This window comes from Nanorana parkeri, unplaced genomic scaffold (assembly GCF_000935625.1).
Source record: "Nanorana parkeri isolate BGI_ZX_2015 unplaced genomic scaffold, ASM93562v1 scaffold71, whole genome shotgun sequence".
Classification (NCBI taxonomy): domain Eukaryota; kingdom Metazoa; phylum Chordata; class Amphibia; order Anura; family Dicroglossidae; genus Nanorana; species Nanorana parkeri.
The window spans coordinates 2,174,492-2,188,114 of record NW_017306339.1 but is presented as its reverse complement, the minus strand read 5'-3'; the positions used below and the strand labels follow the sequence as shown (position 1 = coordinate 2,188,114).

The 13,623-nt window shown below is 39.9% G+C and overlaps 1 protein-coding gene across 2 annotated transcripts in view; it reads right to left on the bottom strand.

Moving 5' to 3' along the window:
- Positions 1-13,623, bottom strand: part of PCCA (propionyl-CoA carboxylase alpha subunit) — a 340,260-nt gene that overhangs the window by 292,229 nt on the left and 34,408 nt on the right. For both annotated transcript variants that reach the window (XM_018576625.1, XM_018576624.1), the window contains exons 5-6: positions 3,956-4,069; positions 3,271-3,324 (exon numbers count right to left, since the gene is read on the bottom strand). In XM_018576625.1, coding sequence (XP_018432127.1) covers positions 3,271-3,324; positions 3,956-4,069 — 168 coding nt within the window. The remainder of the gene's footprint in view (positions 1-3,270; positions 3,325-3,955; positions 4,070-13,623) is intronic.

Sequence of the window (13,623 nt, the reverse complement as noted above, 5' to 3'; positions counted from 1 at the left end):
GGGGGGGGGGGGGGGGGGGCTTGCTTTTTTTATTCAGTAATTATTTTTAGGAATTACTGAACTATGCCAGTGCACCCTGTTTCAGAGGAAAAAAAAAAAACAGAAAAGCTGAAGTGCTTCTTCTATTCACTGAAGCAGAAGCTATATGGGACAATAACTATATGTGGTTTCAATGTGGCAGTATGTGAGGGCTAAACAACTTTCAGACTTTTGCCAAATATTAGTGCATACCTCTATAAACATAAGGGCAGCGTTTTGCGAAATCCAGGCTGTGTTGATTACCCCTGATGGGCATTACAAGCATAGGTGGGGTGCTGGGTTATTTTCACAACTATATGTTTGTAACACAATCATATTTTGGAACAGAGCCTCAGATTATTTTGTGATGATCCCTCTCTATTACAACACATTTATATCCACCACTTGGCAGCAAGACAGCACAAAAGTAGGATAGTTTGTATGTTTCTCCTGTTATATGTTAGAGTTGTTTTCTTGTAATAAGTAAAATGTTCTCTGTAAAGCTCACTGGACATCTTGCAATTTAGATTTACCAACACTACCGTATGTAATATGAGGATCTCACCTAAGCTATCCATTTATATCCAACTATCCTAGGATAGTTTAGGTGAGATCCTCATATTACATACATATTACATATATCTTACATATATCCTCCCCAAACAGGCAGGGACATGCACTACATTAGCATAGTTGTTGATAGGGCTAAAGGAAATTTTGAGACCGTAAAAACATCAAGAAGTCAACACACTGCCTGCTTCCATACTGAAAATACAAAAACTACAAACTCGGACATCTTCTTGTACATGGAACAAAAAAACAAAAAACAAAAAGAGAAGTTCAAACTAACATCTAAAACTACAACTATAAAGCTAGTCAAAACACATTTTTAAATCGACTTTTGGCGAGTTGGGTGGTGCTTTCAGGGCCACCCATGGCTTGAATTTTGGCCAATTTAGCCGGAATCGGCTGAAATGCGAGCAATGTATGGCCAGCTTAGGAGGAACATAAGCACAATAAATAAAATGCTGTATTTTAGACCCAGTTGGGTGTATATTAGAAATGTACAATGATCCTGCTCCATTGCTAGCTTTCTATTATTCAGAATGCAGTTCTTACTGCAAGACAGCCTTTCTCATTATCAGCTTAAAAGCACAAAAACATCAATGCATGGTATGGTACTACATGGATTTTGGCACACGTTATCAAATACATTAAAATGCAGCTTTGAAGAAAAGCAAACTTTGGACAAGGTGCCTATAACAACATAAAGGTCAACGCTTCTCTAATTCTCTATCCGGCAGTAGAATAAAAAGCTCATGTATTCTGAAGAGATGCTATGAGAAACATTATCGCTTTATTTCTTCCAGATGTTATAATTAATTGCTCAGATAAATGTCAAATTAAAAAATGTAATTTTAAAAAAAAAGGACACAATTACATGGGAATACTAACTGGTTTTGTTTAGGGCAAATATGAACACAAATGGATGAAATTACATTAGGTCATATTTGTTATTAAATTTAAAAAATATATACATATCAGGTGTGCAAAAACAGTCTGGCTCAATCAATTCTTTCCTAATGAAGGTGGAATGTATATTGTGCCAATATAATATGAAGGTGCTGAAGTATAATTCAAACCAGAATTAAAACTTCTTTGGCTCTGCTAGCTTATGGTTTCCTACAGATACCTGCCACAGTCATTCTTCTGATTACCCCTCCCAGCAGTAACCAGTTAGCTTCTGCTCCATAGTTTGTTCTCTGAAGCAAAAACAGAAATCGGGGAGCAAAAAAAGGAGTGACTTCTGGGTAGAAACCTGACCATGGAAAGGAAAATGTAGGACCTCCAGCTGGGTACTGGAGCACAGGGAAAAAAGGTCTTATTTGTACGAACTGCTAGCAATGCATTTAAATATTAGATGCAATTATTTTTTAATGCACACTTAAGAATGGCTTTTGTGCTATGAGAAGCAAGTAGTGTAAACTACACAACCAGCTTGCAATCTGATTGTATGGCTGCCAACTGCCCTAATATAATCAGTTTTCCTCTGAAAGCTGCCATCACATATCTGATAATGACAGGTCTATCATTAGAACATGTGAATACACAAAACAAAATGATTTGTAAAAAAAATACTATTTATAATGCTGCTATAAAACAAAGCAGGAAATCAATCAGGGGGGGAAAAAAAACTTGTAAATATTTATATTTTAAATCAGCATGTTTGGCACTGCGAACAATAATATTTGTATTTGTTTTATCAGCCACTCAAAATAAAAAATTTTTTTTAAAAACTACAAACAAGATGTATCTGTAATAATAAATATGTTCATAGCTTTCAACATTTAAGAAATTAATTTATATCTAGATGAAAATAAAATGTGTCAGACAAAACCGCAGTTATGTAAATGTAAACTCACTAGATGACTCAGAACAAGGACCACCTACACAAAACAGCAAAGCTAAATTGCAAATACAGGTTAAAATTTTGCTTTCTCCATCAGTGACCATGTGCGACCCAGAGACTATTCACTTTACCCCCCAATGTCTCCGTTTATACAACTGTAATAGCCTGTTAACCCTACAAGGCAGACATTATTTTGGATAATTTCCCATTCGTAGTTTTCAGATCAAGAACCACTTAAGAAATCTTGTCAAAAACCATTAGAATTCTGAACTACCTCTTGAAATAAATATGTAATTCTGGTTGCTGCATCTCATAGATTAATGCAGTTCTGCTTTCTGAAAAGTCACTAGCTAGTCACACAAAAAGAGAAAGCCCCGTGGGAACATAAGAAAAAACAAATTACACATGAACTAAAGCAGAAGATCAAGAAAAAGCCAAAGTATTTATTTCTTGAAAGAAAAAATGGTTTCCTAAAAGAGCCATACGATACTACCTAGTGCTATTTTATTAATTAGACAAAAATCCTACACTTAGCCATTCAATTTTCCAAAGCCTGTGTACAAGACATTACAAATATTTGAACACATAATGGCCATATACAGTAGCATTTTAAAAACCTTTCCAGAAAATAAATGCAGCATGGTAATGTTCTCATGCTAATTTGGATGTTCAATAATAGACAATAGAGTCCAGGTTAAGCTACAAATGGGCCTTAAAAACAATGCTCTTAGCCACGGACATATTCAGACACCTTTCTCTGCTGAATGAAGTCACTACAGCTTGTCATTCTGCCGCTTATCCAAAAGATTCATTAACTACCACAAAGCCAGTAGTAGACTTACCAGACGTCGGGCAAATTCTTTGTTTTCAGAAAGAAACCCATATCCTGGGTGGACCTTGAAAATAAATATAGAGTGTGTAATCATAGTAAGCATTCGGTCAATGGTGTGATTAGGCAATTAACACTACCAATGCTGGAGACATTTATAAGATTGTAATTGTTTATCTGGAAATGCAGCATTAAATGTAAATGTATGACTACATATGATTAACAGAAAAACATAATGTAGTTATCTTTGTAAAATTAAACAGCTACACTGATTTTCTTGTTGGTACAAATGTGTCATTTTAACTGGAATAACGAAAAAAGCATGACAGCGCAAAAATAGTTTGTGCATTTTTTCCTTTTATTTTCCCACAAAGAAAAAGGAATTAGTGCAGCTGAAAGGGTTAAAACTAATTGGGATTTTTTCCTCCCCCAGCATATTTGGGAATGAACTGAAGCTGCTCCCTGGTGTGATTTCTGAATCCAGCAGCCACCTGCAGGAACTGCCACCAGCCTTGCCAGATGCTTCAAAAGCCTTTGATTTCCAGTAGAGATTTCGGCCACATTTAACTCATGTGACATGAACCAAACAAGAACGGAATATTCAGTCTTTTTTTCTGTTATTTTTTTTAATACAAATTCTGCCTATTCTGCCTTCTAGATCTGAAACAGCTGCAGCAGATAGATCCATTCAGACTCACAGCTTGGGCCCCAGTTTTCCTAATGGCTTCCATGATGGCATCCATGTTGAGGTAGCTTTTGCTTGTGGGAGCAGGGCCAACGCAGACTGCTTCATCCGCCATTTTCACATGAACCTGAAGAGACAAATATTCTGTGTTGACAGATGCTCACACCAAAAGTAATTATCATCAGCCTAAAATGAGCAGAAAATTAGAAGATATATCATTCAGCACTACAAAAACAATATTTTACATTATACAGCATCATACCAAAAAGTACCCAAAATTTCAGATATTTTCATGCTTATTACAATGTATTAAATACAGTCTGCTTCAAAAGGAAAAAGGTTTGATTTTTTTTAGACTGGTGGTGGATGCCCACTAAACACTCCATTTCAAACCTAGCAATGACAGGCTATCAAAAATGCTTTAGAATCCTTACAGTCTTAGCTTTAGGACAGAAGAAAGTGAACATTTAGGTTGTCAGTAATGTCTAATTAGCCAGAACTGCATGGGGCAATACCCCCAGAAAAGTGATGCCGAACCAGTATTATTATTCAGTATTCCTATTTAATTTCTACAATACCTTCCAAGGAATATTTTAGCAGTAGTAATTTTATTACATCAGTTCTCCAGCGTAGTAATACACCAACACTGGCATGTCTGTGGAAGTATTAGGCTATGTTTTGCTCTAGGAAATGTTTAAAATACATTAAGATGCATGTATAGCCAAAACATTTTTTTTTAAGTATTTGATAGCGTTTTAAACCCTTCCCTACTCTATCAGGTTATTTTTTGCTGTCTGTGTCCCTTCACTTTCTGTGCCAAACACACAGGAAGCGAGTGGAAATCTCCTCAAAGTGAGGGGAATTCCCCTCTTAGTTGTCACCACTGCTAAAAGGAAGACTTCGCTTTACCTCTTTTTCTGGGGACAATTCTAAAATTTTGCATTTTCCCTTTAATGACAATGGTAACCAAGACAAACAGTGAAGTGAATCCCCCAAGTGAAAAACAATAATAAAAACCTGACACAATCCAACCCTTTCCCATGCAATCTAAAACTAAAAAAAATGTTTTGCAATTAGAAATACTTTGTGAAGATTTCATAAGCATTAGATACAACATATAATAATTACAAAGAACTTGCGCTAATGGGAATACTAAGAATAATAAAATATGGATAAAAGTTTAGATTGGATAAAACTGGATAAACATAAATATATATAGATAGATTTAAATAGATTGGTCTAAAAAGGATAGGGGAAGCCGCTGAACAAAAAGGCACTCAGCCCCTATTAGGATGTGGTATTTTAAAACGAACAGCGCTAACCGTCCTTCAGAGGTGCATATAAGAACTCTGACGTTCAAGTCAGGTTTTAACAAATACTAATTAATAATTAATAAAACATTCAGTGAAGGGGTGTGTCTCAAAATATTCAATGTGAATCAGTTGTGTGATAATACATCAAAAACAGACAATGTATACCTCAAAACAGACAATATGTAGCTTATCTAATAAAATTGTAATAAACTGTGAATATATGTAATATGTGTAGGTGATTCTTGTTAATAAATAGTGAATGACAAATAAGCTGTCACAGGTCAGCTCTATTGATCGGGAAGTGAGCAGAAACATGCTCACTTCCCGATCGTCTGCTTGCAGTGAGCGGTGACTGTCATTTTCACCCCTCCTCTCTCCGATACTCTAGCGTTGAGTGGAGGAACGAGGGAGGGGGGCGGGTACAGCTGGTTCTGCCTCTAGATAGGCAGAGCCAGCTGTCACTCACACAGCTGGGTGGATCTCAAAAGTATTGTCGGGATCTGTCCCAGGTGCGGCGCTCTCAGTATATCACGGGCAATAGCTCGCTCTATACTGAGCGTTGGGTAACGGGAGGAGGTTAGTATATGTCCTCCCCAGACCCTAAAGAGAACTACGGAGAAAAACACTTACCCCGTAGTTCTCTTTTAAATGTTCCAGCAGTACCAGTTAAATTAACATACAAATATATTGCTATGTTTTTTGGTCTTGCTTTTTGGCGCAGAGTCAAAGATGTATGCTAGGATATAAGAATGGACCTTGGTTATAGGTGAATAGTGAAGGAACTTATCATGCATAGACAGCATTTCTCTTTCCAAAGGTGGCAGCTCCGATTCCTCTACCCGCTATGCTTTATGTTACAACTGATCTCAAACTGTTGGCGCTATATAAATCCTGTATAATAATAATAATTACATGTGCAAAAAAGGTATCCCAAACAGCGCAATACATGAACTAGCCGGCTAGTGCCTATTTTGTTACTGCAGTGCTGTGATCTATCATATGTCGTCCATCATGCTCATGTTTGAAGAGAACTGCATAGGACCAGTACTGAATATTGGAATAATGAAGCAGCAGGAGTCAGATAATGTACTTCATGATTAACTCATTGCCTGTCCAATTGTAATACAGGCATGTGCTAACATGTCATAATCGTCATAATTTCCTCCATCCCCACAGCTCACACACAAGAAACTTGATTATTCCACAGTTCCCAGATGGTGTCATCCCTAATGCTTAATAATTCCCTCCAGCCTTCTGCTACAATACTACAGGTTCTCCAATTAAATAGGTCTCTGAAGAGCTACTTTAACATAGGCAAATTCCTGCAAGTGAAATCATTAAAAAAAAAAAGAATCTGAATTTGACACAAATTCAAGTGGACTTATCGTTGTGTAATAATTTCATTATGACACCCCCTGCCCATCCATGCCTTATGTAATTTTGGTTAGAAAAAGACAGCCAAAGCGCTTACCAAATATGGTCTTGTCTTTATAGGTCTATAAACAGTTATGACTATACAGTATGGAATTAGTAAAAGTGGTTTCAGTTTAAAAAGAAATCCAGATTATTACACATTGGTAATGTTATTCATTCAAGGCTGGTAAACAGTTGCACATACTGCTTACTTTTCATATGACCTAATTAAATGCTAGACCTGGAAATCTGATCTTCCATTGACTGACTGGGCAGTGTAGGAATATAATCAGTGACAGGAGGTAGTAGGTAAATGCTGCATTAAAGTAATATTAAAGCTTTAGGATTTATTGTTTATTTTTCTCACTGGGAGGCTAGATGCTGCAGTGCCGTCCGTCCGTTTTTTTACTACGGGCGGAGGCAAGAGGTTAAAGAAGATTTTTTTTTCCAATTTCTCAATTCCTCGTTTTCTAGTAGGTCTCTGCATCCTCTCACCCCCGCGTCCCCTGCATGGGTGCTGTGGAGGCATTTTCCCAGCGGTTCCCGTCCATAGACACAGCCCTGCGGCAGGCAACACACCACTCCTCTCCGCCCAACAGTTTGACTGACAGCAGGCTATGGCCCCTCTTTATCCTCCCCTGCAACCAGGAAGTACGGGCCGGAGGATCACTTCAGGGACCGGCGGCAGTGACAAGCTGTGCCGACAGGTAAGTGTGTGTGTCAAAAAGGTACTGGGTATTTTTTACCTTAATGCAAACAAAAACACAGCCTTGAATAATACTTTATGGGCTGTAACATCTAATTCAGGATAAAAACGGCAAACGCCATTTTTAGGAGGAGGAAATCCAAAGCCTGTGTGTACATAGCACAAGATTATGAGCATCGCTGCATAAATGGACAAATTAATCTGGCATCAATGTGAACAAGTTCTCCAAATGAGTAAAAGTTGATTTTGTATAAAGTGGGGAAGGGTAAGAACCTTTCAAGTTTTAATTATGTCCCTGCTGGATACAATCAACCCTCTCTTTCCATAAAGACCATTGTCGCCAAGACAGACAATTTTACATTTTCACCAGGAGATGATGTGATATCTTCCAATAGGGACCCATGTTTCGGTGACCACCAAGGATTTTCACTCACTTTGAAGGTAAATCTCAGCAACAGTACTAAAGCATCAAAAGCAAAGACAGGGCTTTCACCCATATTGACTCAAATTGTAAAAATGTCACTTGTATTAAAATAAAAAGATTTAAGCATGAACAATAAACTTGTTCATAATAGACAATGACAGAGGATCTATTAGTGCCTCATCTGTTTTATTCTTCTAAATCACATCAGGAAAAAAGACCTACATTCAGCTGTAAAATTAAAATACGATAAATAAACCATATAACCAAAACCAATCAATAGAACTGCTTTAGGGCTTGTTTACACCATGTCCGGATCACGTCCAGATCAGAACAGTTTGTTCCCGGACCAAAAAAAAGCATCCCAATGTATCCCTATGTTATTTCTGGGCTCTGTTCACAGCAACACAGTCCGTTCTGGACCAGACAAAAAAATACTGCTAGTCTCATTTTCTCTGGCCTGGAATGCACTGGAAACACATCAAAAACTAATACAAACGCATGCAAACACACCTGAAATGCAATTTTAAGCTTAAAAAACGCTGCAGGATGCAGGAAAATCGCTGTAAAAACGCAGCAAAACTAAATGCACTGTGGAAAACGGTGTGAACCTGGCCTTAGGTTTTTATTTCATACAGGAGCTTTGTTGATAAATAGGCTATTCAAGATTTAAAGACATTCAGTCATAGTTAGGATTATACATGAATCTGAACATATTATACCTGCAGGCTTACTGCTAGAATATGTTTAACATATGCAGAAGTCAAGTTAACCCCCATATATAGCCTGCCCTAGATCCAAATGGGTCCGATTTGAAGACTAAAGGTGCCCATACACCTTACAACCATCGCAAGACTTTTGTCTTGCGATGGTTGTAAGCTAAAAGCTCGTACGATCTGCCCATCTTGGACAGGCATTCCGTACTTGCAATCATCGCAAGCCCGCCCCGCCAAGGGGAGGGCTTGCGATGACTGCAATGCTTGCGCACACTGGCCCATTCGGCATTTGTCTTACAAGTATGCCTCAAACCCGCTGACAATCATACGATTCTCGGCGGGTTTTGAAACATGCTTGTTAGACAAAAGACGTGCGACGGTACAGTAGAAACGGTTGCACACCTTCCATACACTTGCCGATTATCGTACGATCAACGCAAGGTGTATGCGCACCTTAAGACTTAATACATGCACTTGCAGGTACCACAAACCACATGTATTTCAGGAGTGTCATAGGGATGCACAGATACCATTTTTTTTCAGACAAAGTACGAGTACAGATACTTTCTCAAGTACTCGCAGCTACCAATTACCGATACTTGTTTTTAGTGTTATGTGACAGTTTTTCTAAAACAATACAGACTAATGATTTTAGGACAGTAGTGAAGTGCCAGGGCCAGGTGCCAGCTGCAAACGCTGCACCCCTGGTAGTTCTGCCACTGACTCAAAGCTGATGAGGGACTACAAATCTCAGCAATACATTATATAGCAATGCAGAATACCACCAGCTATAGAGGTCTACAAATCCCAGCAATACATTATACAGTAATGCAGAATAATACCCATCAGCTACAGGGGGCTACAAATCCCAGCAATACATTATACAGCAATGCCAAATGGTAACCAGCTAGAGAGGACTACAAATCCCAGCAATGCATTATACATGAATGAAATATGATATGAATCTTTATACTCTGTACTGCTCTGGGTTACTGCCCTGATGTCTCCAGCAGATGATCTCCGGAGGGCTGTGTGGGGCCCAGGGAGGCTGTGCAGCGTCGCTGCCAATCAGCATTTAGCCAGCCAAACAGCATGGAGCCGGCTTCCCGGCCAATCATGATTGCCCGGGAAGCCAGTTCCATGCAGTTTGGCCAGCTCGATGCTGATTGGCCAGGAAGCCGGCATCCCGGCCAAACAGCATCAAGCCACCCAAACAGCATGTAGTTAGCTTCTTGGCCAATCAGGAAGCCAGGCCACGAGTCATTACCCGCCACTCGGCTTCCTGATTGGCCGGGAAGCCGGCTCAATGTTCCCTCGCGGCACTACCGGTCAGAGAAAATCTCCCTCTGACCGGAAGTTCCGGTATTGGGGTAAGTATCGGAGACTTTGGGTGAGTAAGAGTACTCGCCCAAATACTTGGTATCGGAGTGATATGAGCTTTTCTTCTGATACAGTTTCCCCCTCTACTCCTGCATCAACTGATCACATAGTAACAATGTACTATGTAAAACTGTTGATAAGCCCTAAAACATAACATAGAAGCACTGTTTTACAATGTCTTCTACACAGAGCTCTAGCTTTGAACTCCTGGGTTTGGCATTGGTACTTACTGACCAGTGTTCCCTCACAAGTACCTGCTGAAACTGCACGCAGTCACCTGCAGATGTTGCCATGTGTCAAGGGTGGGTAAAAAAAGTCATGTCTGTTTTGTCAGTTGACCAACCCCTGGTAAGCTTGTCATCAGTGGGTTGGATCTAGGGATGCAGTGTTCTGGAAGGTTCCCGCCTCCATCCTGGGGAGAGGCAGTACTTAGTAAACCTCTCTCTGCGGACAGGGTGGTTGTAATGTAGGCTGTGCCTGGTTTTAGGACAAGGCTGGAGCCCAGGTCTAGAGTGTATTGCCCCATATTAAAATGGCAAGCAAATGAGCCTAAGAAAATTTTGCTGGAGTCATCACTGCAATAGAGATCCACCCAAACCTCCTAAGATCTGCAGAGCATTCCTCCTCTTCCCAGCCATGGTACATTATCTGACTGAAGTGCATTCGTCCTCATCCCAGCCATGGTAACATGTTATATGACTGCAGAAACTTTTAGTCCTCTATAGTGGACAGTATTATTCTGCATTGCTGTACAATGTATTGGTGGGACTTGTAGTAACTCTACAGCTTGCAGTCAGTGGCAGAACTACCAAAGGCACGTTTCAAGCTGGGACAGGACCTCCACCACTATCCTAAAATCATTCTGTATCATCGCTTGTATTGTTTTAGAAAAACTGTCACATGACACTAAGCAAAAAAAAAAGTTTTAGTATTCTTAATTGGTATCGGCAAGTACTTGAGGAAAAGGATCGGTACACATACTCAGTCTGGAAAAAATATATTATTGTTGAGATGGTTTTACAACTTGTACATTTGAAAGCACTGCTACTAATACGGAGTGCCTAGAAGTTGTTGGTCTGCAATAAAAATGTATCTCCATTACTATTTTAAAGCGGACCTTTACCCCCTTTTACTAAAAATCACAGTAGCATGCAGCTCCAAATGCCGACTTAAAATCATCTTACATTCATTAGTTAAACAATTAGAGTTCATCTATGTCCTGGTCCAGTTCTGGCACAAATGATGTATGCGCCAAAGCGTTGCATCTTGGGAAGGTTACATTAGCAGAACATTGCTGGGAAATCTTATTTGTAATCTCATGAGATCTCAGGGAAAGGCATTTTCCTTCACTGAGATGATGTGCATAGTCACATGTCCTAGTCGCATGTGCCACAGTTCAAGGAAGTAAAAGGAGAGCTGCTAATCTGCCCTTAGTTAACATGGCCACTGCCAGAAGACTGGGAAAGAAAAGAGAAAATAAGGTAGCAAAGAATACAAAGCCTGCAATTATCTATAAGTATGTGTTTGTAGATTGTCATTACTGGACATTTCTAAAGGTGTGTTTGTTGTTATTTTAAAGATATGGGTAAAGTTCCTCTTTAAGTACGCCCAACTAGCTGCTAGACTTTGTGCTTTTGTTACGCAAGGGGTTAAAGAGTGCAGAACTTCAATCCTCATTACTCATGGAAGGGTAAGTTTGGCACCAAAAAGAGTCAGAGAATAAGTAAGGAGCTACCACATGCTGCCTACAGAACTCCCTTTGCATTGCCTCATTGCTAGGTAGTGAACCTGCGATATATTGCCATGGCTTTCCTGCAGCCTTTTTCATCCCTTACTTTTCCTACAGTTGTAAGTGATTTCCTCAGACATTACCACCAACACAACTGTGTTAAGTGGGGATACTTTAACACCAGCCTGAGAATGGAAAAGATGGGCAGCCTGCCCCTTTGTACCCCAGGAGGCTACGGGTCTGGAAATGTTGCGGGATCTGTGTCAACTTTCTGCCAGCAATTTAGCTTCAGAACTTACCTCTAAGTGTGCTAAAAGTGGAATGGAACAATGCAAACACCACAGCAGAACCTGTATCGCTGCCATCATCCTTCATTAGCTCCCCTTTAAATATCAGCATCCAGACCAGCCTTCCCGCAGCTGAGGCCTACTACTGTACAACCAGTGTAAGGAGCTTGGACCTGTCGGAATATTGTTAAGGACCTCCTCCAATGAGACTGGTAAGCTTTTTGCGATAATTAGTGCTTCTGCTAGTTCTGGGACCCCTAACAGTGCTCCCAGCATTGAGGTCCATGCAGAGGACTATTAGCACTATTCTCTACAGACAAGGAAGCCAAGGTCTAGGACCACTTTGTAAGTCCCTGGAGAGACCTTGGAGAGTCCAGACCTTGAGCCTGACCCTGAATCTGAGAGAGAAGACACCGTAGACACTGTCTTTTGGTGTGCTTTGAGGAGATTGTGTAGAAGAAGTAAAGACTAGGGAAAGGAGTGGTTGCAGCCACAAAACACAGCCCGACTGCTGCCCCAGACCCAAATAAGAACCCTCTAAATCCAGTCCTGGCTGTCTCAAAGCTCAAGAAGAGGAGGCAGGGAGTTAAGATGGAACCAGTGAATAGGAAACACCACCCCTGTGATTCCCCACTCAGGACTGTCACCTCTGCTAAGGCACAAGAGAGGGCAGAGAGCAATTTGGCTAAAAAGGCCCCAAAAGCCTATGTGTATCCCGGCCAAGAAACCCAAAAGAAACGACCAAGGTAGAACGCTAATAGCATGAACAAACAGATGACTCAGCAGTATTAGGTTTGACTTCCCCTTATGTCCCTAAATATGTTATGAACATTGTAGGAGTCTCTCTACAAAAACTGCAAAGAGGAGATTGGACTTGATCAACCAGACCCTATTGCTCCATTAGAGTATCCTCTGTTTATTTAGTGAAATACTAAAGCTGCTTAAAAACCTGGAGTTATGGATGGCATAGCTTGAAGACCCGGGTCACTTTGTTTATGGCCTGGTGAGAATGTTCTTCATCGCCATGATGGACAAACATGGGAGACCCAAAATGTTTAACCTTAGTGTATGATCAGGCACATTTTAAATGGACTGGGGGTTTTGTACTCCTTGTTTAAATGTGTAAAAAAAATTTTAGCTAACTAGGATGTTTTATTTTCAGGACAAATCTTCATGGTCAAGCTGCTAACTACAACTATTTTCACACTGTTTAGAATTCTGCATGTGGCTGCAGTGTCAGAGAGGAGGCATGCCAGACACAAATAAAAAGGAAAATTCGGCTTGGTTAAGGGAAGGTAAAAAAAAAAAATGTTTTTGTTTATTTTATGATGCTTAAGATGGGACTTATTTAAGCTGTCATGCAGGAGCCTTTAGATGTACTTTAAAAGCGATGCAATACAGAGAGGGTTATTTGAACAGATACCACTGAAAGTAATGCTTATTTTCCCCGCAGACCCATTTACATTTAATATAAACACACATGATTAGGCCTTACCGATCACTTTCCAGTAAAATATGAATACCCCTTTACTGTTTATTTAAACCTATCTTTCTTGTGCCCAGGCCAGGCCCACTTACTATAAATAAAAGCCCACATCCAACCAGGGCTGAAGCAATTAATTGATAAAGACGATAATAAAAAATCGTTGTTAACAATTTTCATTATCGATCAGTTGGTCAGTCGATTAGCTGGGCTGCCTTCAGCTCCTCATACCC